This window comes from Penicillium longicatenatum, assembly GCF_028827895.1.
Source record: "Penicillium longicatenatum strain IBT 33135 chromosome Unknown contig_2_segment0_segment0, whole genome shotgun sequence".
Classification (NCBI taxonomy): Eukaryota; Fungi; Ascomycota; class Eurotiomycetes; order Eurotiales; family Aspergillaceae; genus Penicillium; species Penicillium longicatenatum.
In genome coordinates this window covers 6,393,186-6,420,010 of record NW_026643120.1, presented here as the reverse complement: position 1 = coordinate 6,420,010, position 26,825 = coordinate 6,393,186, and the positions used below count along the sequence as shown (strand labels likewise).

The 26,825-nt window shown below is 48.8% G+C and overlaps 11 protein-coding genes across 11 annotated transcripts; 4 read left to right on the top strand and 7 right to left on the bottom strand.

Moving 5' to 3' along the window:
- Positions 1 to 1,534: 1,534 nt before the first annotated feature.
- N7484_004916 (uncharacterized protein) lies at positions 1,535 to 4,374 on the top strand (the record flags this gene model as incomplete). Its single annotated transcript, XM_057115336.1, has 8 exons — positions 1,535 to 1,747; positions 1,803 to 1,934; positions 1,987 to 2,003; positions 2,059 to 2,318; positions 2,369 to 2,443; positions 2,494 to 3,775; positions 3,825 to 4,166; positions 4,224 to 4,374. 8 exons carry the CDS (start codon positions 1,535 to 1,537, stop codon positions 4,372 to 4,374), a joined length of 2,472 nt encoding a protein of 823 aa, XP_056975476.1.
- Positions 4,375 to 5,011: 637 nt separating this feature from the next.
- On the bottom strand, positions 5,012 to 5,779 carry N7484_004915 (Rer1 family protein; the record flags this gene model as incomplete). The annotated part of the gene is made up of 3 exons (XM_057115335.1): positions 5,012 to 5,391; positions 5,511 to 5,628; positions 5,711 to 5,779. The coding sequence occupies 3 exons, from the start codon at positions 5,777 to 5,779 to the stop codon at positions 5,012 to 5,014; spliced, it is 567 nt and encodes a 188-aa protein (XP_056975475.1).
- A 592-nt stretch (positions 5,780 to 6,371) lies between these two features.
- Positions 6,372 to 7,432, top strand: echA (enoyl-CoA hydratase echA; the record flags this gene model as incomplete). Its single annotated transcript, XM_057115334.1, has 4 exons — positions 6,372 to 6,513; positions 6,576 to 6,713; positions 6,780 to 7,325; positions 7,383 to 7,432. 4 exons carry the CDS (start codon positions 6,372 to 6,374, stop codon positions 7,430 to 7,432), a joined length of 876 nt encoding a protein of 291 aa, XP_056975474.1.
- Positions 7,433 to 7,571: 139 nt separating this feature from the next.
- N7484_004913 (PAS domain-containing protein) lies at positions 7,572 to 8,927 on the bottom strand (the record flags this gene model as incomplete). The annotated part of the gene is made up of 3 exons (XM_057115333.1): positions 7,572 to 8,476; positions 8,532 to 8,828; positions 8,858 to 8,927. The coding sequence occupies 3 exons, from the start codon at positions 8,925 to 8,927 to the stop codon at positions 7,572 to 7,574; spliced, it is 1,272 nt and encodes a 423-aa protein (XP_056975473.1).
- Positions 8,928 to 9,319: 392 nt separating this feature from the next.
- Positions 9,320 to 11,200, bottom strand: N7484_004912 (putative MFS alpha-glucoside transporter; the record flags this gene model as incomplete). The annotated part of the gene is made up of 2 exons (XM_057115332.1): positions 9,320 to 10,708; positions 10,802 to 11,200. The coding sequence occupies 2 exons, from the start codon at positions 11,198 to 11,200 to the stop codon at positions 9,320 to 9,322; spliced, it is 1,788 nt and encodes a 595-aa protein (XP_056975472.1).
- An 817-nt stretch (positions 11,201 to 12,017) lies between these two features.
- Positions 12,018 to 13,625, bottom strand: N7484_004911 (transferase family protein; the record flags this gene model as incomplete). Its single annotated transcript, XM_057115331.1, has 1 exon — positions 12,018 to 13,625. The coding sequence occupies one exon, from the start codon at positions 13,623 to 13,625 to the stop codon at positions 12,018 to 12,020; it is 1,608 nt and encodes a 535-aa protein (XP_056975471.1).
- A 1,176-nt stretch (positions 13,626 to 14,801) lies between these two features.
- Positions 14,802 to 15,020, bottom strand: N7484_004910 (uncharacterized protein; the record flags this gene model as incomplete). Its single annotated transcript, XM_057115330.1, has 1 exon — positions 14,802 to 15,020. The coding sequence occupies one exon, from the start codon at positions 15,018 to 15,020 to the stop codon at positions 14,802 to 14,804; it is 219 nt and encodes a 72-aa protein (XP_056975470.1).
- A 545-nt stretch (positions 15,021 to 15,565) lies between these two features.
- On the top strand, positions 15,566 to 19,750 carry N7484_004909 (uncharacterized protein; the record flags this gene model as incomplete). The annotated part of the gene is made up of 3 exons (XM_057115329.1): positions 15,566 to 15,574; positions 15,709 to 18,356; positions 18,421 to 19,750. 3 exons carry the CDS (start codon positions 15,566 to 15,568, stop codon positions 19,748 to 19,750), a joined length of 3,987 nt encoding a protein of 1,328 aa, XP_056975469.1.
- A 306-nt stretch (positions 19,751 to 20,056) lies between these two features.
- On the top strand, positions 20,057 to 21,687 carry N7484_004908 (uncharacterized protein; the record flags this gene model as incomplete). The annotated part of the gene is made up of 3 exons (XM_057115328.1): positions 20,057 to 20,197; positions 20,248 to 21,215; positions 21,279 to 21,687. The coding sequence occupies 3 exons, from the start codon at positions 20,057 to 20,059 to the stop codon at positions 21,685 to 21,687; spliced, it is 1,518 nt and encodes a 505-aa protein (XP_056975468.1).
- A 242-nt stretch (positions 21,688 to 21,929) lies between these two features.
- N7484_004907 (S9 family peptidase) lies at positions 21,930 to 23,976 on the bottom strand (the record flags this gene model as incomplete). Its single annotated transcript, XM_057115327.1, has 2 exons — positions 21,930 to 23,028; positions 23,081 to 23,976. The coding sequence occupies 2 exons, from the start codon at positions 23,974 to 23,976 to the stop codon at positions 21,930 to 21,932; spliced, it is 1,995 nt and encodes a 664-aa protein (XP_056975467.1).
- Positions 23,977 to 24,562: 586 nt separating this feature from the next.
- On the bottom strand, positions 24,563 to 26,750 carry N7484_004906 (uncharacterized protein; the record flags this gene model as incomplete). The annotated part of the gene is made up of 8 exons (XM_057115326.1): positions 24,563 to 24,933; positions 24,988 to 25,074; positions 25,129 to 25,482; positions 25,528 to 25,951; positions 26,007 to 26,110; positions 26,165 to 26,286; positions 26,343 to 26,382; positions 26,435 to 26,750. 8 exons carry the CDS (start codon positions 26,748 to 26,750, stop codon positions 24,563 to 24,565), a joined length of 1,818 nt encoding a protein of 605 aa, XP_056975466.1.
- Between the last annotated feature and the right edge of the window lie 75 nt (positions 26,751 to 26,825).

Sequence of the window (26,825 nt, the reverse complement as noted above, 5' to 3'; positions counted from 1 at the left end):
TCTGATTGGAAGAATCCGATACTCTGTCGGAAATATCAGATCTCGAGGCAATTTCAAGGTCATGGACAAGGCCATCTATTCTTATGACTCTAGAACCCTGGAGCTAGTAGCTTCATGACTCAAGTCATTCAGTTGACCCTTAGAAGAAACCCGGTGACCGTCTTAGTTCCTACACCTGCTAGGTGGGCAAGGACAGGGCTTGAAGAGCAAAAAAAGGAATAAGTCTAATCTTTCCTACTCTGTCTACTTTAATACACCGTGAAGTCCTACTAAACCGTCTACACGTACACTACTGGTGGGGGTTACTGTTTTACTCTGGAATTCTACTGTGGGTCTATCTAATAGCTACACAAGACTACAGTTTTCTTTATGATAAAAAATTATGGAAGAAGAGATCGACGGATGCTAGGCGACTATTTATAGGTAGACGAATGCAGAGTGGCGCGGTGCAAGTCGACAAGCGACAGAAAACCATGGATAACTCTCCCCTCTCCTCCCGAGGTCTCATCTTTTCATCCTCAGTGGTGCAATTTGACACCAGGATATTATAGGAATACCATTGATGTATTTCTGGTTTTTTTTTTCTTTCGTGTGGTCATATATAAGCGAGTGACCTAAAGAGCTCGTTCCCCTAAGCCAGACGAAATATGAGAGATGGAACCTCCGACGGGGGCTATGCATATGAAGTTAGGCGAGGATTGTACCTGCAAACATGCCTTAGTACATTGTTCAGCCCAAAACCGTATTCAGGACGATAAGGACTACCAATAGACAAGTGACCAATGGGCCTTAATCATGAATCATCAAGTGCTCTCATAGAGAATCTAAATTAAAGACGAAAACAACCACCATAATAAATGCGTGTTCTAGGCGATCCCATTCAAACCCGAGGAAGGCCCAATGTGCCGAAGATCGGGACGCTGATTGGTGATTGCGGGCGGGCCTATGGGGTCTCATTGAAGCCCCCACGGGCCGACGTGAAGGGCTGTGGTCTCCCCAGTGGAGCCGTCCATCGACACATGCGAACGCTCTGAGCCCTGAGTGGCCCCGATTATCGGAACTACTGCAGGGAGGTTAAAGCCAATTCCTCTTAAAGTTGTATTGCCTTCTCCAATAATTTCCCAAACATATGCACTTTGCCCGCACTCAGGCTGCCCCGCCTGATAACGCATGAATCAAATGGACGAACTCGGGTGTCGATCCGCTTGGGGCGATCCATAGTACCATCAAGCGGATCCTTCTTCAATAGTGGACATTACCAGGTACTAGTAACTTCCCCGGACTATAGTAGCTTGCTGTCGGCGTATGTTCCGGGTACTTGCCACTTGCCATCCGTAGCTGCTTCGACTAAACCCCGCCAATTTCAGTCTCATGGCCTCCCCACCCATGTGTTATGCTGATAGGATGTGGTCGATGCGTTTCCCCTCGTGATGGGGCTTGTGCTATCGGCGTTTTCGGACAGGCGTTGTATATGAATCTTTCCCTCGTGCTCCCTCCTTCCTTCACACAACTATTTCGTGTGCCTCACTTCAATATGGATTGGTTACATCTCTACATCGGCGGAGCTGCGCTCCTGGTCTTTGCCCTCGTGGCCCTGGTTCTCCTTGTCTCCTTCCAGCAGGTCAAGGTCAACATGGACCAGGGTCCGTTGACTTACGTGAAGTTTATCTGGGCGAACTTCTTGAAGCCTCACGACAGGTCCGGATCCGGTCAACAAGATGCGCTGGAGAGCTTCTACAGAACACAGGTGCGCCCCATGGTAATGGAACGGCGAAACAGAAACAGGAAGCTTACTTGTGCAGGCTACTGTCTACGATGCTACCCGTCGCCGACTTCTCCAGGGTCGCGAGGATATGCTGGGTCTCGTGGCGGCGCAGTTGAAGCAGAAGGTCGAGAGCAAAGATATCAAGGCCGGAAAGGCAGTCTGGGTGGATGTGAGTTTTGGACTTTGAAATTTAACCGCTTCAAAGCTAACTGGATTTTTAGATCGGCGGCGGCACTGGGTAGGAATCATGAGGACACTACTTGAGGATTGAGGCTAACCAGCTGCGCTGGCAGATACAATGTCGAAGCCATGTCAGCCTTCGTCCCTGTGGAAAAGTTCTTCGATCAAGTCTACATCGTGGATCTCTCACCGTCGCTCTGTGATGTTGCTCGCAAGCGATTTGAGCGTCTTGGATGGAAGAACGTCACTGTCCTTTGCCAGGATGCCCGATCCTTCCAACTTCCTGAGCGACAGACCTCACCGCGGAAGGATGCTGTCACAACCGATCGCGCCGACTTGATCACCATGAGTTACAGTCTTTCCATGATCCCAGGTACGTGAAGATACTCAGAATGTATGGGCATCTCTGTTAACATCTTCTAGACTACTACAGTGTTGTCGACTCTTTGACCTCACGCCTCACCCCTACTGGTGTGCTCGGCGTTTGCGACTTCTACGGTATGTAATATGAGGTGTTCTGGATGGATGTCTATTAACAGCTAGGATAGTCCAAAGCATCGTCGATGTGTCCTCCCGCAACTACACCGGTGGTGCCTTCAACCGTCACGTTAATTGGCTCGGTCGTGTCTTCTGGCGCGCATGGTTCGACTTTGACCGTGTTAGCCTGGAGGCTGCTCGTCGTGACTACCTTGAGTACAAATTCGGAACCGTGCTCTCCGCCAGCGACCGTAATTATCTTCTCGGTGGCATTCCGTACTATATCTTTGTTGGTTGCCCTAAGGAGATCGCCGCCACCCCGTCCAGCCAAGCCGCCATCGAGAAACTCGATGCCTTGTTCACCGAGTCTCCTTACTTGTCCCCCGCAAACCACCAGTCGGAAATGAGCGAAGCTGTTGAACAGAGCACTAGCGAGATTCGCTCCAAAGCCTACGAGTCTGCTGTCATCAACCTGAGTGCGAACCTTCCTCTCCCATCCTCCTTCTACCAGAACCACCACTACCGAATCCACTACAACGACATGCTCCCCAAGCACACCCAATTCCAGAATGAATACATCTATGCCTTCACCTGGGAAGACCCTCGTGTCGACCATCGCCTGTTGAACATTGGCCCAGACGACGTGATCCTGGCTATCACTAGTGCTGGTGACAATATTCTCGACTACCTCCAGAAGAACCCGCGACGTGTGCATGCGGTTGACTTGAATCCTAACCAGAACCATCTTCTTGAATTGAAGGTAGCCAGCTACCTTGCACTGGGTCATCGTGACACATGGAAAATATTTGGCGAGGGCAAGCATCCCCAGTTCCGCGAGCTGCTCATCTCAAAAATGAGCCCTCACCTGTCTAGCCAGGCATTCCAGTACTGGCTCGAGCACAGCCATATTTTCACATCCAAGTCTGGTGCCGGTCTATATGAGACCGGTGGCTCCCGCCACGCTATCCGCATGGTTCGCTACCTGGCGAAGATGTTCGGACTCGATGGAGAGATTCGCAAGATGTGCGAGGCTCAGACTCTGGCTGAGCAGCGTGCAATCTGGCCGCGGGTCCGCAGAATCCTCCTGAGCAAGCCGTTGAACTGGGCCGTCGTCAGCACCGAGTGGTTCGCATGGAAGGCTGCCGGTGTGCCTCGCAACCAGCGCAACATGATTGTGGATGACTTCTTCCGTCGGAACGGATTGAACTCAGATATGAAGCAGAGCAAGGATGTCAGCGGCCAGTCCATCTGGGAATATGTTGTGGATACTCTTGATCCCGTTGTCAAGGACACACTCCTCAGCAACGATAATTACTTTTACTACCTCTGCCTACAGGGCAAGTTCTCGCGCAGGTCGGTTGACACCTATCTTTATACATGGGCTTAAGCTAACTTGATCCAGATGCCACCCTACTTACCTGTCACCCCAGGCCCACGTCAAGCTTTCCACACCCGGTGCCTTTGATGGCCTCCGCATTCACACCGACGAGATCAATGAAGTCATCAACCGTATCAAGCCTGGTACCTTGACTATCGCCGTGGTCATGGACTCAATGGACTGGTTCGACCCAACCGAAGATGCAGCAGCAGCTCAAGCCCGTCGTCTAAACCACGCCCTCAAGGTCGGCGGCCGTATTCTCCTTCGCTCCGCCAGTATCGATCCCTGGTACATCAAGTACTTTGAACAAAACGGATTCACAGCTCGCCGCGTTGGCGCCCGATTCCCCGGCACATGTATTGACCGGTAAGCTCAGCATCTCTATCGTGTCCATCACTTCGGATCCAAACTAACGTAAGCCAGTGTCAACATGTATGCCTCAACATGGATCTGCACAAAGGAAGCAGACGTCGTCCGTCCCCAAAACGGCCGTACAATTTCCGCGCTCTCCCTCAGTGATATCGCTACTGCCACAGTGAAGCGCTCAACTAGCGTTGAGGACTTACAGATCTAAGATGCCCGTTCCCATGACTTCTTTCCTTATTGTTTAATGACTACCCCCTTCTGTTTTGAGCTTGTTTATTGTTACCGTTACCGCACATACGGGGTTTACGGCGTGTGTGGCGCCTAGGCTGATATGCCAAAATTTGATTCATGGTTTTCTGTGAATAGAGCGAGTCTAAAATGAGAATAGATAGCCCTAGTATGTATTAGCCAGCACTTGATCATTCGTTCTAGATATGAATAGAATGCAATTGTGTACTTGTCGACGCAATTTCAGATCATGAATTGGAATCTAAGCGAGTATTTACTAGGCTCAAGTCTAATAATCATATTTCACAGATGAAGAGCTAAAGAGAACACGCAGATAATAACAAATGAAAAACAAAGCGCCTCTCATAGAATGGGATTATAGGATTTCATCAAGGCCGACTCCCAAACGTCCTTCCGTACCCACAGTCGCTCGTAACCATCGCATCTCATCCATTAGCAGTAGCTCTAGGACACATACACATAACCAATGACAACGCCTCTGCAGGTCTAGGTTCCTTATAACTGAACCAAGGGCGTAAAGAGGAGTCAATTAGGATGTTTAGCAGAACACAGAACATAGTAGAGTCATGCAATAAAAAGGAGATTCTTCCATGCTTTTATGACCGTCCATACCGAGTCTTGCCAAAAGAGAAAGGCACATAACGGTACTTAATCATATGCTGAATCTGTCGGCGCATCGTCAAAACGAAGAGAATAATCCAGTATACTACCAGCACGGGCCAGAAGACCGGGATATCGAACATGGAGAACCAGCTGCATACAAAGCCGATGGCAATGGCACGGGTGGCCGAGTGCCAGAACTTGAACTCGGGGAGACGACGGATGAAGGGCCGGAATTCGTCGTCTGATTTGCTGGGGAGGCTGGGACCTGCGTCGCCGTCCTCAAGTCCTTCGTCTTGGGTGAGGGATGGATCGAATTTGGGGGTGAGGAAGGCGAGGAAGAGGTTCAGGAGGTAGATGCCGAGTGTGTAGGCGACTGTGAACAAGCTGTTAGCCTTCAGTCCTTATGTGGTCGACGTTTGCCATTGCCATTGGAAACAATCCCTGTTGCAGAGAATCGTCGCGATGGTGATGGCGAAACACGGAGAAACGTACCGATGTACCATCCTTGCGCGAGAACGATACGCAGGAAGAAGAACAGCAGAAGGACTGCGGATCCGACCCAGCGGTAGGTAGCGTAGGGAGTCGAGGCATCGAGCCAAGCTTGATAGTGCTGTTCTCGCGTTAGTACTTCAGCGTTTCATCTTGCGGGATACCTCCGGGATCCGGGGAGGCAAGCCCCTCATGGCACTCACCCTGGTCAGCTTAGATGTGTGGGCGGTCACCGCAGTGAAGGGCGACTGGTCCGGCTCAGGAACATCCATGATTGCGAGGAGGTGTATAGGGGAGAGAAGTAGAGGCCCGATGGAAGTCGCAAGTCGCAATGCTGAATGCGTTGTTTCTGAAAAACAGACGCAAAGTGTCCCCTGGATGTGCGCCAATCAGCGTTGAGATGACCCGGGCAGAAGCCACTGACATCTCATGTGACTTGGGGCTATGTTTGATTATGTAATGCATTGCTTGCAGCGGCTTAGTCACTGAGCACATGCATTCGGTGTTGACCGCCTTCATCTTTGAGAACTGCGAGCTGATAATTGCGATATTCAGTGAATATCATTAAGAGACTGGAGCACGAGGTCAGAATCAAGGTGATGATAGTATTAAGCTTAAATTCTAATAATGACATCAATGAAGTCCAAAAGTCCATAGTCGACGGCGTTGGAGTCAAAACAACTTGGGTCCATTCATCACGCCAATTGCCTCGGAACGGTCGGAACGGTTAACTTCGGTCCCCAATTCGGGGTAGCGGGGAGAGCTACATCATGCTCATAAGTTACCTCCCTTGCCAACTCTAAACACCAAGTTATTCTTCCACCCATAATTCATAATCTACAATTCTGCCATAACACAATCATTATGTTTGCGCGTCGTTGTGCCCGTCTCGCTACCTCCAAGACAGCCGTCCCATTGACCTCCTTCCTAGCTCGAGCACGTTACTCCACCGGGCCGAGCTATGAGCACATCCTCGTCTCGACCCCAAAGCCCGGCGTTGGCATGAGTGAGCAACACTTACAGGATAATCATGCCAAGGAAAACAAAAGTACTAATAAGCTCAAACAGTAACCCTCAACCGACCCAAGGCTTTGAATGCTCTCTGCAGCCCTCTTCTCTCAGAGCTGAACGATGCATTGAGCAAGTACGACACGGACAAAGATGTCGGCGCTATCATCATTACAGGCAGCGAGAAGGCTTTCGCCGGTATGAAACAGCCCCATTTGATTAAACTCATAACCTTATAATACGTAACATACCTAACAAACCCAGCCGGAGCCGACATCAAAGAAATGGCTCCCCTAACATTCGCATCGGCATACACAAACAACTTCATCGCCCCCTGGTCGCACCTAGCAAACAGCATCCGGAAACCCGTCATCGCCGCTGTCTCAGGCTACGCCCTCGGCGGTGGCTGCGAGCTCGCATTGATGTGCGACATAATCTACTGCAGCAGCAACGCCACTTTTGGACAACCTGAGATCAAGCTGGGTGTTATCCCCGGCGCGGGTGGATCGCAGCGTCTGACTGCAGCTGTTGGCAAGAGTAAGGCCATGGAGTTGATTCTGACAGGCAAGAACTTCAGTGGAAAGGAGGCTGGTGCATGGGGTGTCGCGGCCGAGGTTGTTGAGGGCGGACACCAGGAGTTGCTTGATGTTGCGTTCAAGACTGCTGAGAAGATTGCGGGAAATAGTCGGGTTGCTACGCTTGCGGCTAAGGAGGTGGTGAATAAGAGTCAGGAACTTTCTTTGAGAGAGGGTGTTGAGTACGAGCGGAGAATTTTCCATGGGTTGTTTGGAAGTAAGGATCAGAAAATTGGTGAGTGGATTTATATTGATATCCTAATTGTGGAAGGATTTGCTAACATGCATGCAGGTATGACTGCTTTCGCTGAGAAGAAGAAGCCTGAGTGGTCGCATGAGTAAACATGCCGGACATATTCATGAAACCACTGCTTCCCATACTACAAATGTTGGTATTGAGTCGAATTGCTAGAAATATATGCTTGTACCACGTAACATGTGGAGGTTCCTGCTAGCCACGGCCTGCCGCAGCGTTTTCCCCTCAGTTATCATCGAATGTCGCATCCTCCGGCTGAGCATTGCCTGCTGGCGTTCCGCGCTTGTATTGCTCGAGCGACCGGTTGATTCCAACAATACCCCAAGCGAAGACAGCCACCTCCCGGATCGTATCCATGAGGCTTTGTGCCGGAGGACCACCGGAACTGCTAGCCTTGGCCTCAGGCTGGGAAGGCACTGAAAAGCTAGGAGCAGAAGAGCTTGAAGTAAAGTCGGAGCCTGAAGAATGATCGTCTTTGCAAAACGTAGACTTCACCTCCGGATAACACACATTCGGGTCAACATTCTCCTGAGGACGTGGCGCTTCCCCATAAGAGTAGACCGGCTCGGGAGCCCACGGTGCTGCGAAAAGACCTTTCGAGTAAACGGGGACCGGCTGAGGTGGCATAGTCGTGCTGGTAGGTATGGGGGCCCTCGCACGACGAAGAACAACAACCAGCCCATCCGAAGTGCACGACACGACAGCTTCCAGCTCCAAAGGAGGAATTGGGTCAGAAAATGCGACGAGTCCTCGTTGAGCCATTTCGGGATTATCATCCTGCATTGGATTCCGGTACCAGAATCGCAGATAGGCAATCGAGTCATTCGCCTTTGCGCTCTCCAAACATCTAACTGCATCCCGCAAGCACCGCTCTTGGATACAGTAGAAGAAGCTCTTCGAGATAAGTTGGCTGGGGCTCAAGCCCAGGATCTCGCTCACACCACTTGTAGCGTACATAATTGTCGCCGTACGAGTAAATCTATTAACGAACATCGCCGCCCTTGGCTCATGAAGCGGCTCATCAAGACGTTGCGAGAACTTGTTGGATAACCACGTGAGCATGTGATACCGCGAGTCATTAGGTGAGGAATCGAAGAGATGGCGGACAATAGGAGCATCGACGGCGCGGTCTAAACGCCCCCCCAAAATCAGCAATGTTCACGGAACAGCGATGAAAGAGCTTACTCTGACTGCCCTTCCCACGTCCATAGACAGTGGTACTTGCGATCAACACATCGTACACAACCGTAAACACGCATTCGCATCCGACCCAAGAACCATCCTTGTGTCGGATTGAACAGTAGTTCAGTACCGCGGCCTTATCTAACCGCACACCTCGACCATGGACACTGCGCGCGAATGGCAGTTCTTGGGGATGGAAATAGTCCCAGCACGAGCGATTCAGCACCTCATATGGTTGGTACCCAAGCACTACCTGGATACTTTCCGAGGCATAGCGAATTGAGGCATCCCGCGAGAGATCTATGCTTTGCGTTAGTTAAGACGTTGACCCCCACAGATGGGCTTGCAGAGTGCAGGCGGGAATGGCTTGCCATGTATTGTGATGAATGTGGTGTCCATCCTGCAGAAGAGTGGAACCCCCACTAACCCCGCGCGACGGAATCCTAAAGAATCTGTGCGAGTCGAAAGAAAAGCAAAGTCCTATTAACGTAAAATAAAAGCGACGACGAAGATATCTTGAAACCGGTGAAGAGTAAAAGCGGGAAACCTGGCAGAAGGCGTGGTCCTTAACGGCTGTCAACCGTGGATCCGCCACTAGTGGGACGGTTGTGCCTTACAAAGTGGAGATCAACATGTAAAGTAGTCGAATCATTCAATTAGGTGGATTAAAGCTAAATACAGGACAATGCATTATGTACATTTCAGTAATCGTATCTCCCCATGCTGTATGGTGTATGTGGGCGCGCAGAATATGTAAAAAATCTCAAATCATAAACGTGAGACACGTCGCATCATTGGAAGCCAGCATTCTTCTCCGTCTGGCTCGGTTCGTTGTGGGCATGTTTTTGTGCCCGGTAGTTATCGATGACTTGTCCTTCGATAGTTTCATCAAACACATCGACTTGTGTGGTCGCAAACTTGCGAGCGCTGACTCCACGCTCGAAAAGCAAATCCAGCTCGGCAAATGAGCGGCCTCGGGGCTCAGGGATGCGGAAATAGGCATAAATAATGCAAAGAAAGCAGATACCACCCCAGAAGAAACCGGCGTAATTGCTCCAGTTCCAGGCCGAGGGGTTCAGCATGTACGGTGTGAGGACACCGCAGATGATGGCCACGATGTTGTACAGGCAACGACCGAGAACAACCGTCTTGATTTGCAGACGGCGGGTCGATAACTCGGCGACCAGGGAATAACAGACTGTACCGACCGTCAGCTGGTAGAAAAGAGCCCACACGAGCATCATCGAGCCAGTAGCCAAGGAGGCCGCGTCCTTGTGCGCCTCCGGGACGAGTCCGAGGAATCCCATGATCATCAGCATGGTGCAGAGGCCACATAGTCCGTACAGAATGAGTGATCGGCGACCAACTCCGAAAGCCATCAGCGCCCAGGCACCGAATGTGCCAACCATGTTGATTCCATACTGACCCATGGCGAAGGAGTACGAATTGGAAGAAGATAGTCCAGCCTGTTCCAAGAAGTAGGTCGAGTAATTGGAGAAGGTGTTACCACTCAGGTTCTGCAATGCCCAAGCCATGCAGACAATCTCCGTCCGGCGTCGATCAATGCCCTTGAAGCAGTCCAGGTAGCTGGCACCTTGTGTGATCTTAGCTTCCAAAGCAGTTGTATGGACCATCATCGAAATCGTCTCGTCGGGATCAAAATCGGTTGTGCGATCCTTGCTAGTCAATCGTTCAAGGGAATGCTTTGCATCTTCTGTCCGTCCTTTCCGAACCAGCCACCAAGGAGACTCGGGTGCAAGCCAAATACCAATAAACAGTGGGACGGGCCACATCCATTGAAGTCCGTAGGGGATTCTGTAGGCCCACTGGTCATCCCGGTTTAGCATTGCCTTGATAACACCGATTCCAATCAACTGGCCAACACCCCAACAGAAATTCACGTAGGTGGTCAGGTATCCACGCAGCGCGACGGGGCACACCTCAGAGGCGTATGTGACGGTCAACGTCTGGAACACGCCCCAGGGAATACCGCACAGGATTTCCGCAGCCAAGAGTGACTGAATATTCGGGGCTGTGAAAAAGATCGCTGTCCACGCGCTGACAAGGATCAAACATGCCATGATGGTGTATCGGTACCCGAATCGCTCCGAAGCCCATCCGTTGATGAACAATCCAATGATTTCTCCGGCGGAAGCACCGTTACTAAGACCCGATTGCCACTAAAAAAGCCCGTAAATGTCAGTTCTTTGTCAAACACTTACTGCTCAAACCAAAACCATTGGGAGTGGGAGGGTTGAACCGTATTGACTTACCGAAGCCGATACCTCATAGGAACCATCCGCTTGCAATGTACCATACTTCCTATTAAATTGCGGGAAAGCATAGAAGTTGTTCACAAGACTGATATCATATCCCTCCATGACAATGCAAGTCGAGATGAGCACACTCCAAGCGACAGCCTTGGGGTACAATTTGAAACCCTCCATCAGGCTCATATTCTGTTCCTTCTCTGTGGCCGCTTTGGCATTCTGAATGACCTTGGTCATAGATGAGTCCGAACCCTGTCCCTCCGTGGAGTGGTAGTGCCGCAAAGCCTCATCAACAGATTCAATGGCATCCTGAGCCTTGTATTCAACCTTGCCCGCACCGTTATAAGGAGGCACGGGACCTCCCGCCGAGGCGGCGGCCTCGTGCACTTTGTCTTCGGCCATTCTGCAACGGTCGTAGAGTGCAGAGGCACAGAAGGCGGGTGGGGATGGGAGAAGATGGAGGAGGAGGGGGGTTCTTCGGGGGGAGTCGAAAAGGGTGTGCTTCAAGAATCGGACCCGCGGAGGCCTGCGGAGGTTTTAGAAAAAAACTGCGGCGTACCCACCACCCGTGGAAACATCAGACACCACTCAGGGGCTGCGACAATGAACTTCCCCGGTTAACTTAAAACATAGAATTGTCTAGAATTTGCAATTGAGGCTAGACAGAAAAAGACTAGAGACAACTTTTGCGGGGGAACACGGGCTCAGGCCTATAGATTCGAATTTTCGCGGGATTCGACGCTTGGCGGAGGCAAAGAAGGGAACCGTGTATGATTGGATATTTTTTCCCCTTATTTTCCCCTTCACCATAGAACGTATTTACAAAGCTAGGTTGTACCTGTATAGAAATGAAAGATCTGACTACCACACGGAAGATAAATAGGACCTTGTGCACGCCATCACGGCCATGTGTACTCGATCGCGCATATCACGGGCCCTTACATACTTGCCGCTTTCGGAGGTGGCCCGAGCGTAGAGTTGCAACATTTGCACTGTTGCATCGTTGCAATATTGCATTGCACCACTTTGACCTTTTCCTTGATCCGGTGACCGTCTTTAGGCTTTGCAAGTACGGCTCGACCAAAATCTTGATGCATACTGATGCCAGTTATACGCCAGTCAAGCCGTAACCTGTACGCAACAAGAATGAACCTTATCTTAAAATACTGAAACTCAACTATTCGCTGAATTGTTTCTCTTTTGGTGAATGTGCTTTTCATTATTTAGACCTAGGAAGAAGTAATGGATCCACAGTCAACCGCTTCATATCCTCTGCTCGGAGATGAATTGACACATCAACCCCATTGTCCGTCCAGCTCCCACCCGAGCTATCAGCACTCGGTGAGGGTGGCGCCTCCTTGATGAGAACACACCCATCCAAATCAGGAATCACGCCTTCAGCATACCTTATCCTCGGCGAGTCGTTTAGCCCAAAATCAACATCATAAACACCAGCCCGAGCCCAGCTCGTAACAAGAAGATGTCTGGAACCAAGAAAAGCTTGCCAGATCCGCTGCGGACAAGTCTCATAAGCCAAGCTATGAAGGTGCGCAGCGATGGCAGCTGGTCGAATCATTTGATTGATGGTCTTGCGAATGCTCTGAGAAATCGCGCCTGACTGTTCCGAGGACGTAAGTTGCGTCCCGGTCATTTCGATGTTCACCATCATACTCGGCGACCCCACGAATCGTTCTTCAAGATGAAGAGCCGATCGCAACCCGAGAGTGAGGTCACAATGTAAGGGCCCTGAGTCTTCGTGTTGGTTACGAGCCCGAGCGATACACGACCATATATGCGCGAGGACTGTATCGTGGCGGCTGATTCGAAGGACACCACTTTCGTGCGGACTTCCTTCGATTGCGGATTTCCATATTGTTTCCACTTGTCCGTAAGTCAGGTGGATCACGTAGTGGGAGACGGGTGATTGAGAGTCCCATTCGGACCAGGGCATGGAGGTGCCGACCGGGTGGATCTCTTGGGATCTATGTATCTCAGGGATGACTGCTTCCCATGGACATCCGACTGTTGAGATCCACCAGTCGTACCGATGTAAAGGGAGGGCTGCGGCTTGTTTGAGAATTTCCGGGTCTGGGGTATCCGCATTGATATCTGCAGCAGCCACGGAGTCGAGTTGATCTGGTTCGAAGATAGGTTCTAACAGTGGGGCAGGCAAAACTGAGCCTGAAAGAATCCACCGGCTTATACTCGCCCAGTCCTTAACAAAATGGACAAGCGATGAAATATCGCTCAGTGGGTGTCCGACTTTCGCCGACAAGGCAAAGCCTCCACAGGCCAAGTGGGTGATCTGAACAGCCATCAAGGGTGGAAGTATGCCGGCTTCATTGGGAACCATCAGTCGAGTAGCATTGGCAATTTCAACTGAAGGAACCAGTTCATCAAGCGGAACTCCTTGTCGGTTGTATATTGGTTGTTCCGTGGGCCTTGAAGCGGGACATAATGTATCCAGGGTGGCCGTGCTTTGGGCAGTAACGAACTCAACACCAGGATCTGAAGATGTACCATAGTGAACATAAACTCGACCATATCGGCGCGCATGCCGAGGAAACTTAGCTGTCTCAGCCGTGGATTCAGACGAATCGAGAGACGTGATGCTTTTCAAATGACCAGTCCACTGGGGATAAGCATCAAGAGCGATTGTGAGTGATTGGGGGAAGTGATCTGACAGATTGAAGCCATTTCGTGTGTCAGGCTTTTCACAAAACCAAATGGCACACGATGTTGAGAAGTCCACTGTCGTTGCATCAATTAATGACAACGCTTTAGTAACCTCTGTTGGCTTGGTTTTCGGGAAGATCCTTTCCGACATGATTTGATGAATTTGAATGGCACTCATTTTTCAGGGTGTTTCGTGTAACTTTCTTTGATGTTGTTGACAGAAGGGAAAAAAGCCTGGTAATTAGGCCAACTTTAAAGCTTGAGTCTTTCCTTGGAAGGTAACCCTAAGTGCCACCGAGAATCTCGAAGAAGGAAAAAAATAGATGACCTTTGTCTTGGCAAAACATCGACTATTCAATTACATTGGTCATTCTGAGTCTAATCCTAGACCGCAAACCATTCACAATCGCGCTTAGTGATGAGCGATCAAATGTCATAAGGCGATAAGAGTGGATCTAGTATATCCCTTCATGACTATTGGTCAGAACTGAGTGACCACGTCTGACTCACCATGAGCAAGGCTGATGTCTCCGCCTCTCAGTGCCTACCTGTATATGTTTATGCCCCTGAATTAGAAAGGTGTACCCTTTAATTGTATGTATTAATGTGTATAAGTCCCTCATTTATTATAGCTAAATGTCGCATGGAACTTTATTTGTTAACCCGCGGTACAACATGATCCATGATGTACTCAAAAGTGCGTCGAAGGATCTTGGATGGCCGATCACACGATAGAATGTGTAAAAGTGAAACGTGTCAGTATGTGGCATGTGAATGTTCAGAAGGTTGCTTTACTGAAATAAACGACACAGCCGTGTGTATGAATTTGAAATAGGGAGAAAATGCCTATTTAGAAGTTAGCCTTCGCCATCAAGCCTACTGTGACCAGGCAAGTCTACCCAAGAGGAAAGAGCAAGCGCCCTAGGAAGGTGATAGACGACTCACCAAGGGTCGCATTTGATTTGCGGAATAGTGGCTGCCATTTGCAGTCCCGGTACTGGTCTGTGAATTTGACCAGGTGCTGGATCTAAAGAATAAGCTTTGGAGCGAAACGTCATTGAGACTTTGGCGCTGGTGACGCGATCTGGAATTGCAACTGAACTTCGGTTCGAGTTCTACATTTTTATCAGATTTATCAGATAAGGACAACTCTCCAGCTGATGAGTCCCGTACTGCTTTCGCTGCCAGTGTCGCTTTCATATATAATCTACGGGGAGCCAATGATCGACACAGGTCGCATAAACACTACGCTTGGGTAGACTGAAGGATGAAATCTTTCAACTCACCGTCGGTATTCATTCCATGCCTCAATATAAATCGTTTGTTCTCAGCGTATTTCATAGAGCAACATTCCTCCAAGTTGGGCAAGAAGAATGGGCTTTCGAAACTCCTTTTCAGCCATTAGGTTCATGATCTCGCCGAGTAAAATTGCTGCCTTAACATTCAATATCTCAACAAATTGTTGAGCCGAGGAGTCAATTACCTTCGGCTCCTGCCACCCTTCGCGCTTTTCTTCACAACCCAACATCTTCTCTTCCACTCCCATCTCTTCTGTCCAATTCTCTCTATTCATCCTTCCTCATCTACTGCATGATTTGAATCTTTGATGCGTGCACGTGGATCTGTCTTCGATCAACAATCTTGCTTCCCAAAGGTGTACTGCATTCCACAAAACTCGACTTGTATCTCAAGGCATTCACGGAGACTTGTTATGGATATGTTTGCATGTTTGAAAGTCAAGTTGAGTTAATGGCTGACAATTCCAAGGAAAACGGGCCCTACGACAATGAAGCATTTATGCCAACCAGCATCCCACCGGCTATCTTGATCCAATCATATTTCGGTAGTGCCATGTACCCCTGTTAGCTTCCGACGGGGCTCCGCATAAGACGGATAAGCAATTGTGATCACCACGCGATAAATATTAGTACTTCCCCACCTTCGAATTCTCACTTCACCTCTGGTCTCTCTGCAAAATCTCTAAATTTTGCAGATTATGTATTCCGACAACGATGGTACTGCTTCAAAAGACTCAGAGGTGGCTTACTGGACCCGCATACGAAGCCTCACCGTATTGACATCGCTATTGTCATGGATGGGGTTTGGGGCTGCTCTTCTAAGCAGTGAGTATACGAGCATGGAGTTGAATGTGTATCAACCAATATCCTGGATCAAGTTTCTATGGGCGAGTTTGCCAATGCAGATCTCAATACCTAAGCTAACTCGTCATCTAGCCTCTTCTTTCACTGCATAGCCTCTTTTCACATTGGGAGGAGAGTCCGGTCAGTCTGTACGCCGCTGGGCTGAGGGGATCACTTATCTCCATTGCAATCCTTGCTTCGCAAATTCACAGGAGAGCCTTGGACGACGAAGTGCCCTTCTGCGATCTATCAATATCATCATGCCAAATGTACACTGCGGTTCTGCTAGTAGTTTTGCAGATTCTGTATCCACGCCGACCAAATCTTTTCACACCGGAGGGAAGCCCCGTGGACTTTGAGAATAGCTGTTCGGCCGCCCAGCGATACTCTATGCAATGGTGCTCGGGTGCCCTTCGTATTGCTGGAGAAAGCCTTGCGTTCGACCAACTGCCGCGACTGAATTTTCGAAGCAAGTCGAAAACTCAACCATTGATCAAAATCTCCAAAGGCTCGCTGTGGAACCTTATTTTCGCTGAATGGTATCATGGATTTGTCAAACAATGGACTTTTATGCTAGTGCGATCGGTGATTACTTTCGGCTCCCCCTATTGCATCATGCAATTGATAAAATGCCTGGAAAGCGAAGGCCCAACAAATGCCGCTTGGATTTGGCTGATCGGCATTACAGTTTCTTCTGTATGCGAAACTGTGCTCCATTACCATATGGCTTGGATTCAGTGGTCCGAAATGGGAATCCCGATTCGCGCACAGCTAATTATGGCCATGTATTCAAAAGCATTGAGAGTCCAAGATAAAGACACTGGTGACAAGCCCGCGGCAATAAACCTCATATCTTCCGACTCTGTGTCTTTTAGTAAGTTCACGGCAGTCAACTACATGCTGCCTTTTTCATTTCTCAAGCTCTTCTTCGCGTTAGCGTTTCTCATGAAACTGCTTGGGTGGAAGAGCACCCTGGTGGCCATGGTGGCAACAGCAGGGACAGTGCCTATACACACATGGGTCGTCAAGAACGTGGGAGCTGCGAAAAAAAGACTGACGTTGGCAAGAGATAGAAAGACAAAAGTTGTTTCTGAAGGTCTTCATACACTTCGCCAGATCAAATTCTCGGCCATGGAGTCGCAGTGGGAAGAGCGAATTGACGCTTGTCGCCGAGAGGAGCTACATAGGTTGCGCGAGACCTTTGTCGCTATCAATATTCGCTCTGTATGGAAGGTCGCATCTCCTTTCCTTGTCGCTGCCGCGGCGATTATCAGCTATGCGCATACAGAAACCAATGTCTCTTCATCTATCATATTTACGATGATCGAACTATTGCCGCACCTCCAGGGCACATTAGGATTACTTCCTGTGGTGTTCCAAGATTACTTCAGTGCTCGAGTCAATGCGAAGCGTATGGAAAATTACCTAAAGGAGCCGGAGCTAGAGCAAATTCTGGTACCTAGCCCAACGGGCTCTGTTGCCTTCCGAAATGCGTGCATTACCTGGCCCTTGGAGAAACAACAAGAAAACAAAGAGAAGCCCGGCTCGTCAGAGCACTTCGTTCTCCGTGATATTAAGATTGAATTTCCTGTCGGTGAGCTAAGCATCATCCACGGAGAAACGGGCTCAGGCAAGAGTCTTTTGCTTTCTGCGATTCTCGGCGAGGCGGATCTTCTTCGTGGTCGCATCGAATCACCAGCACAGGAGCAGCCTGTGGCATTTGCTTCCCAGACTCCATGGCTGCAAAATGCCACAGTGAAAGATAACATCCTGTTTGGAAGTCCTCTTCAGGAAACCAGATATCGAAAAGTGCTGAGAGCATGTGCACTTGAAACTGATATTGCTGCTCTCCCTCTTGGGGATGAAACTTCTATTGGTCTCCGAGGCGTGAAACTCAGTGGAGGCCAAAGAGCGAGAGTAGCTCTTGCCAGGGCTATATATTCGCAGGCGAGAATACTGGTTCTAGATGATATTTTCGCCGCTCTTGATGCTCATGTTTCTCGCGATATATTTAAAGCACTCACTGGCGAGCTTTGTCAAGGTCGCACACGAATACTCGCAACACATCATGTTTCTCTCTGCTTGACGAAGGCGAAATATGCTGTTGAGCTACATGACAAATCTGTGCGCCATGCCCGCACGATTGAAGGAAGTGAGCGACAGTATGAATGGGAGTCAGACAGCACTGTCGTGAATTCATCTACAGAAGAGAAGCCAAAGAAGCCTGTCAATCGCAAACAAAAACCCAAAGATCTCGTACAACAAACGGAATTTGGAGCCTCGAAGATGTACTTCATGGACGCTGGGGGCCTGGTATTTGCGACAATTTACGTGCTGGGTCTTGTCGCTAAGCAAATTGTAATGGCATCGACAACTTGGGCCCTCGGCCGAATCAATTCAGCGCGTCTAAAGACCAAAGCATACGACTTGCTTGATTCCACGGGGAAAGCTTTAGAGACCAATCTCTATCTCTACCTGCTGGGGTCTCTATCTGCTATCGTGATGGAGTTTCTCTTCAATCTCCATATGTACTCTGGCTCCCTACGTGCCTCCAAAGCCCTGTTTCGAAAAATGACCGCAAAGGTCATCCGTATGCCGCTTATTTGGCTTGACAATACTCCTGTGGGAGAGCTACTCAAACGATTTCATCCAGATATGAGGATGGTTGATGATTTCTTATTGGAATCCGTGTCTGAGACTAGTGACAGTATCGTGAAGCTGATGATTGTCTCGTTTGTCGGGTAATAAATTATCTTCTCCACCAAGAAAACGAGACGGAATGCTCGACTAATCCCTCAATTCTAGGATGAACACTTCTCTCTACACAAGCTGTCTAACTCTGAGTCTCCTATATTGGTGTTTCCGAGTTGCCAAACGCTACAACAGAGCCCGAAGACCTTGCAAATTGGGCGAAGCTGAGACCAACGCTGAGATACTCGAATACTACACTACTTCTGCGTCTGGTGTCTCGACCATCAGAGCATTTGGAGTAACAGACCAGTTCATGGACCAAATGCACCGTCGAATTGATAATCTATCTACCGTTCGTCGGCATTTCTGGATATTCAATCGATGGCTTGGACTTCAAATATCACTTGCGGGCATTCTGTTCACAACAGGGACTGGAATTGTTCTCCTATCAACTAGATCCAGATCTATGGTGGATGCGTCTCTCATGGGGTTTGCTCTCACATTTTCGATGGGATTTTCAAAGGCTACTTTCAATGCGGCCAACAGTTTCGGTATGCTGGAAAGATACATGGGCTCAGCTGGCAACATTGTTGCATATTCCAAATTGTCGACTGAGCCACAAGGTGGAATTGAAGTAACAGCAGACTGGCCACCTCATGGACAAGTCGAAGTCAAGGGATTGAACGTTGCCTACTCGTCTAGTCTTCCTCTGGTCCTGAAGAACATAACCTTTTCCGTGAATGCTGGCCAAAGAGTTGGAATTGTCGGTCGCACTGGAGCGGGCAAATCATCTTTAACTCTCGCGCTCCTCCGCTTTCTGGATCCTCAGTCTGGCTCTATCTGTATTGATGGAACCGATATTTCCACTATCAATTTGCAGTCTCTTCGGTCTAAGGTTGGGTTCATTCCTCAAGATCCAGTCCTCTTCTCAGGCACGATTCGATCAAATCTTGACTACTTCAACCAATATCCAACGAAGAAACTGAACGAGGCCTTGCGACGTGTCAAACTTCTTACAGGGGAAGGTAAAAAGGAGTCTGGCTCATTTCCCTTGGACTCACAAGTCACTGCAGGCGCGATGAATATGTCGCAGGGCCAACGCCAACTCCTCTGTCTTGCAAGGATCTTGGTTCGGGATCCAAAGATTGTCATTCTTGACGAGGCTACATCATCGGTTGATGACCAGACGGATGCATTGATTCAGGATGCCATTCGAAATGAACTTAGCCGAACACTAATTGTGGTTGCGCACCGTTTGCGCACCATCGCATCTTTTGATAAAGTTCTTGTGATTAATGAGGGACAAGTTGGAGAAATTGGAACGCCTGCAGAGCTTTTGAGAATGAAGGGATTGTTTTACGATCTCGTTCAAGAAAGTGAGGATAAAGAGTTTGTGACCGGGACTATTCTCAGCCCTGGAGATGGACAATACGAGAAGGTTTGATAATACCGGGATATGTAATCGGGATCTCTACATCTCATGGCTGTATCCCGGTTCACTAAATTTTAATTCGCCCTTAGTAAGAATGCGTGGATGTGAACCAATGACGTAGGCCCGTCGTTCCTCATTGCCTAATGCGTCTAGCGCCCAGCCTCGGCATCACTATCTACTCTACAGTCAGTATGGAAGATGTGGGGCAGGCGGCCTCGTATTATCTTGCGTATGAAGAATTAGGGGCTGGAGTTCACTCAATCAATAAGAATTGAAAGTTAGAATGCTTGCCTCTTACACATTACAACACTGTATGCAATGGCAGTTCTTGACCCCAAACCCAGTAAAGTGTCTCCACTCAACGAAGAATTCGCAAAACTAGTTCATTCAACACTGGAAAAATGGCATATTCAAGGAGTATCTATTGCTGTTATCGATGGAGATGAAACATGGGCTGAGGTATGTTCAATAATCCCCCCCAAGAGCCACGAATACTCAAAGGTACCTAGGGATATGGAGTTGCTGCTTACCCCGATACTCCAGTCACTCCAGACACATTATTTTATACGGGCAGCACGAGCAAATCTTTCACTGCCTCCGCAGTATCATTGCTAGTCGATAACGACGAATATCCCAACATCAAATGGACGACCCCGCTAAGCGAACTCATCCCTGGTGACTTTGTCGTGCAAGATGAGTACGCAACATCCCACATCACACTGGAAGATGCCCTCTCCCATAGAACTGGTCTACCAGGACACATGATCTCACTAGGTCGCGAAGGCACAGTCCGTGACATAGTCCGAAACCTGCGTCATCTCCCAATGGACAAAGAAATCCGAACAACATGGCAATATAACAACGCAATGTTCATCACGGTAGCGCACGCAATCGAAACCGTCACGGGAGAATGGCTCGGTGACTTTCTTCGCAAAAATATCTGGTCACGCCTCGGCATGAACTCGACCTTCTTTTCACTGGAAGATGCGAGACGCTACGCCGCCTCACACGACGTGACCCTAGCAAAAGCCTACGGCTGGAATTCGGCATCTCCCGAACCCGTCGAGATCCCGTATTGCGAGGCAACGTTGAGTGGCGCGGGCGCTGTGATTTCGTCTGTCCGCGATTATGCGGTTTATATTCGGTCAATGATTCGACAGTCGGGTCCGCTTTCTAAAACGGGATACGAAGAGCTTATGAAGCCGAGGGCATTTGTACCTCAGATGCTTCCACAGCTTACGCAGCAGGCGTTTTATTCGCTTGGGTTGATCATTTCGACTTATCGGGGTGAGACTATCGTTTTGCATCCTGGTGGCTTGGATGGTATGACGGCTACGATGATCTTCTTTCCGAAACGAGATTGGGGTGTGGCTGTTTTCTGTAATGCGACTGGACCGGGACGGGAAGTTCTTGCGTGGCATTTGATTGATGATCTACTTGATGTCCCCAAGGAAGAACGTATCGATCTCTATGAGCTGTAAGTCTCTGTGCCGGACTAGGCCTAGTGTGACTTCTGTTTGAAATACTGACCAAATCACAGAAAACAAAAGAAAATTGCCAAAATTGAAAAAATGCGTTTGACGGCTAAGGAGCGTTTATATCCCTCTGCACCCTCGCCTGGTCTGTCTCATACCCTGCCATTGCAAGAATATGCAGGCACATACACGCACCCCGCCTATCCGGATTTTATGATCAGTCTACGAGGTGACGAAGAGGCAGGACTGCGTGTTGTCCTGTCAGGAAGCTTAAATGTCAGCATGAATCTGAAACATGTATCAGGTGAATATTTTGTAGCGGAAGTGTTCGAGTACATGTGTGTCCCTGAGCCATCGGCGATTGTCAAAGCTGAGTTTCATATCAGTGTTGCGGGAAAAGTGGATAGATTTGGTGTTATTGCTGATTTCTCTGATATGCCTGATACTATGATTTGGTTTGATAGAGTTTTGTAGCGTCCATTTAGCTATCTATATATTAAATGAAGAATGAAACCACAGACAACCAGAATCTATATGCGCCATTGAGAGTCCGGCTTTTTCAATGAGAATACGATCATTCTGGCGAATAGATGCGGAGGAGACTTAGTAGCAAAGGTGGGATGGGGATGGGGACGGGCAGTCAAGACAAGAATAAGTGGAACGGATGGAATCAAAATGATATGACCCAAGGCAAATGCAGACAATGAGTCCATCCCTTAGAGCAAATTTTTAGCCCAAAATTCCGTCTCCAACTCAATTGAAGCCCGAATAGTTTCTCCCTTGTGCCATCCATGTCCCTCCCCCTCAAAAATCATAATCTCAACCTCCTTTCCAGCATCCCTCATCGCCTCCTTCATCTGCAAAGCCTGAGAAACCGGCACAACCGTATCAACATCACCTTGCAAAAGCAAAAGATTGGCCTTAATCCTCCCCGCATGAAAAACAGCACTCCGCTTCCTATACAAAGCCTCACGCTTCTCATCACTACACTCCCCGTATCCCAGTACAAGTCCTTGCATATATTGGCTTTCAAACTTATGTGTTGTCTCCGCAAATCCCGCCAAAGAACTAATTCCATACAGACTAACACCTGCCCTCCATATATCAGGATACGTATAGAGTGCCTGCAGAACGGCATAACCACCAGCACTTTCACCCACGATCCCGACCTTGGATGCATCGATGAGTTTTTCTGAGGCGAGGTACGCTACACAGCTAGCCGCATCTTGTATATCGGCTTCGCCCCATGCACCATCTAACAACGCTCGATAGGCTCGGCCGTACCCCGTGGATCCGACATGATTCACGAGTACATATGCGTATCCCCGTGAAGTCCAGTACAGGGTTTTTGAAGCCAGGGCAGGAGTAACATGGCTGGTAGGTCCACCGTGCATCCAGACAAGTAGTGGAGGTAGAGTGCCCTCTGGTGCTTGGAATGCAGGATTCATAGGTGGAACGAATATGGCATGGGCATTACCGGAATCATGGCTGTATGTGCGTGGGTATGTGATGTGTTGTGCTTCGGAGATTAGTTCTTCTGGTATGGATTGTTGGACGGTGGCTCGGATCATTTGTATCGAGATACCATCTTTGATATCAACGCGGTAAAGGGCCTGTGGCGCTGTCCGGGTACTTCCTATAACGGCCAAAGAAGTAGGTGAGATACGAATCATGGCGCTTTTCAAGATTTCGACTAGACCGAGGGATAAATCGACCCAAGAATTGTCTTTCAGATTGATTTTGATGAGATTGGAGGTCGCGTTTTGAATGGCGTTTGCAATAATTGTTTCTTCATCCATGAAAATATACGTGCATCTGAAGCAGTCAGTTGATCTTTCTTCAATGGTGTTCATCGGCATGTTCATACGTTCCAAGAGAAGGCTCTCGACTTCCAAACTCGGCCGATTCCAACCCTTCCAGATGAATCAAATGTGGCATCTCCCCATCGAATCGATACAATTGCCAGAAACCCGTCTTATCGCTGACAAAAAACAGGGTGCCATCTGGACTCCACCGTGGCTGGCAGATACTTTCGACGCCCGCCTGGCCGGAAACCACCGTTCCAATCAAAAGTGTACCCGGTTGCCATGGAGCTACGTGAAGCACAGAGCCTGTCCACGGCATATCAGGATGATTCCACTGGATCCAAGAGACCTGCGTTCCATCCGGACTGAACTGAGGATGTTGATAAAAGTCCGCCCCTTCGGCCACGATAGATATATCACCTGTACTGGCATGAATACTAACAACAGTATTCGTAACAATGAAATTCCCGGAGGATCTACAGTGCGTTTCTTGGACAGCAAGAATCCATTCCTGTGTTGGTGGGTAGACGTGGAAATCGCCAAATCGGATGGATATATCGGGAACTACGATGGTCTCAACAGCCCCGGACGCTGGATCAAGGAGAAACAAGCCGTTCGTTGGATGATTGGTGAACATCAATTTGCCATTTGGATGTATGGCGAAAGAGCCACCTCCATATTCGTGGATTGTGCCCTCTGCACTATATTCCGCTGGTAGGACCTCTTTGGTTGTTGAGTCTAGTACCTCGACGATGGTGATTCGTCCTCCCTCAGCCGGACGCGACTCGAGAGCATAGATTTGTCCTGTAATGGGCTTGTTTATTAGCTGATTTGTGAGGTTGTTATGCTTGTAGCTTACATTGGCTTGGACTCCTTTTAGTTGGATGCTTCCAACGGAGAGGCTTTCTGCCGTGATAGGGCTGTCCCATTCTCCATAAGGCGCTACCTGTGAAGACATTCTTGCTTGCTTGATTGTTACTTTGTTTTGTATATGTGGTGAGATGATTCCAGATTCAACCTTGGTAGAGTTGCATACTTTCCATTATGTGAGTAAGGTATCGTAAATATCTAATAATGCTTACCCCTCATGGCTCAGGCCTCGCCCTTGACCGACTACGACTCTCATTGTGATTGGTTTGCCGAGCTTTGAAACACTCATCAGTGATACCTCAGGCTCTTAGTTAGGCTTCTTACATATCGGGAAACCCGTAGACGACATCCAATCAAAAATTATAATGATATTAATTTCACTCTTCTGCATATAGCCGCATGCTTCAACAACCGCGACCGGGTCATATCAAACTAAAATCAAAATACAAAAAAGAAGAGGCTTGCATCATCCGTGAATCGAACACGGGCCTCGTCGATGGCAACGACGAATTCTACCACTAGACCAATGATGCTGGTTCATGTAGTGGGTCTCACAATATCCACACTCATGCCAAACTCAATTTTTGAAAGGCGGGAATCAATTTCGCGTCAGCATTCGTAGGTTAGTGCTCAGAATCCATTAAATTTTTACAAAAGTGCTCTTAGTAAACTAACTAAATCTCCCGTGTAACATCGGTAGAAACAACTCCGCTAGGGTTCTCATCCCGCTTAGCATGAATCTTCTCCTTCAGCGTATCAATCGCGCCCGTCTTTCCAATCACGATACCCTTGTACTCCCGCGAATCGTCCACTTCCTTAACATTGAGATCCTGAATGAGGAGTGCACAGATCAACGCGAAGACCTCGAGGATGACTGCGATCAGTAGCATCAACCGGAATGTGCTCGTGTATGAGTGGTTGATAGCATTTCGAGTCGGTGAGCCCCAGGGATACCCTGCTGCAACTTCGATGGACCCGTCAATCTCTGCCAGGTCAGCTAGCGCATCGGTGGGAAGGTATTCGCGAAGTCTTCGAGGAAGAATGGCTAGAAAACGTGTTAGTCTGGGGCAATGAATATAACCAATAAAGAAACACATACCAGTCCATACTCCTCCTGCCACCGCTCCACCAAAGGCACTGCCTACTCCAATTGATGCAGTGAACAAGGCAGTGACTGCGGCCATGTCTGAAAAATAAATAAGTATTGAGCTCGCATAGAAGTACAAGAGCGGCATCTTACCATCCTGGTTCACGGCTGCTTGCATGCCGAGCTGCATAGTATTGATGATTCCCTCTCCAAAGCCGAGGATCAACTGGGAGACAACCAGAGCACCCAAGTGGTCATGTCCATTGATATACTTGTATGATAACCCAAGTCCGAGAAGGTTCAGTGCATATCCAGAGACTGTGATCCACTTATACCGCTTCGTATACTTGACAAGGAAAGCCGATGCAAATTGTCCAGGAACAGCAGCAAAGGGAATGAGAATGGCGATGTTCGTAGCTGCTTTGACGGAAAGTTCAGCGGCAACCAGCTCATATGTCACGATATAGTCCTGGAGAAGATAGAGTGCCGTATAATCAATCAATGAAGCTGATATAGTTAGTAGATTCTTATTAATCACGGAGTCGAACATACCTGCTATGCCGAAAATTACGGTGCGGCTCTTGAATAGCCTCATGGACATCATGGGCCAGGGAGCCCACATGGTCTCCCACACGACAAATGCAATAAAGCTGACACAGCCTACCACTATCATAGCAATAATATGCGGGGCTTTCCATGTGTTTGCTGTCTTCGCCGCTAGCGTGATAGGCACAAGCACAAGGGAGAGCCCGGCTGCAAACAGAATTAGACCGATGAGATCTAGTTGTTTGATATTCGCAAGATGATCGCGACGCTGGTAGGTTCCTTGAGACTTTTGCTGTTTTGTTGCCTTCCGTTTGCTGTGGAAAAGAGCTAACGAAAGGGGAGTCCCAATGACGGGAACGAGGATCGCGAAGATTCCAAAGCCCCATCTCCATGAGGTTTTAAGCACAGACGCTGCGAAGGGACCAGCGATCTACCAAAGTCAGCTTCCATCTCGCATTGTGCGATATCTTGGTTCGAATGCTTACCCAGGCGGTGATGAATGACGGCGCATACGGGATCGCATTCATAATCGCACGGTTGTGAAGATCGCTCGAATCGCCCGCAATGATCTGAAGCATTAATAAGATTCCTTGACGACCGAGTCAGCTTAGATAGAGTCTTGCATAGAGAAGATAGGTCATACCCTGAAGTCCGATGACCCAAAATACTTGCGCTCCAGCGTAGACGCCTACATTCGCCGAGGAGGAAAGCATGATCTCCCCAATTGTTGCCATCACTATGCAAAATAGGAACATTTCCAGGCGCCTAAGATCCCTATCAGTCCCCACCTCACAAAGGGAAAAGAAGACATAACTGCATACCCGTATAGATCGGCAAATCTCGCAAGAGGCTGCAGACATGCTATAGTCTGTTGTAAGTATGTATTCCCATCGAGTAAGTGTATTCAGCGCACCTGATGCAATGACAGCTTGTACAACAGCAATTGTGCCCACCAATGGGGCAGAGCTAAACCCGCTCACCGCATAAGGCGCAAAAGTAGAGGATGACTGGTTATTCAAGTTGACGACAAAACTCATCAGACCAGCGGAGATCCAGATGACGATTAGACTGCGAAGGGTCCAGTTGCGCTTGATGCCGTCTAGATCCGCCAGACCGGTTCTTTCCCCAGCCTTAGTGGGGCTCTGCACGCTAGTCAATCCATCGCCAGCAGCGACCGTGCCCAATCCGGGAGATTTTTCCTCCCTCACATAGGGTTGAGTGTCGCTCATGATCGACCACTACCGTGAGTAATTTGACAATGGACGAACTGGCAGCCCAAGAAAGTTCTGCAGAAGTTTATATGC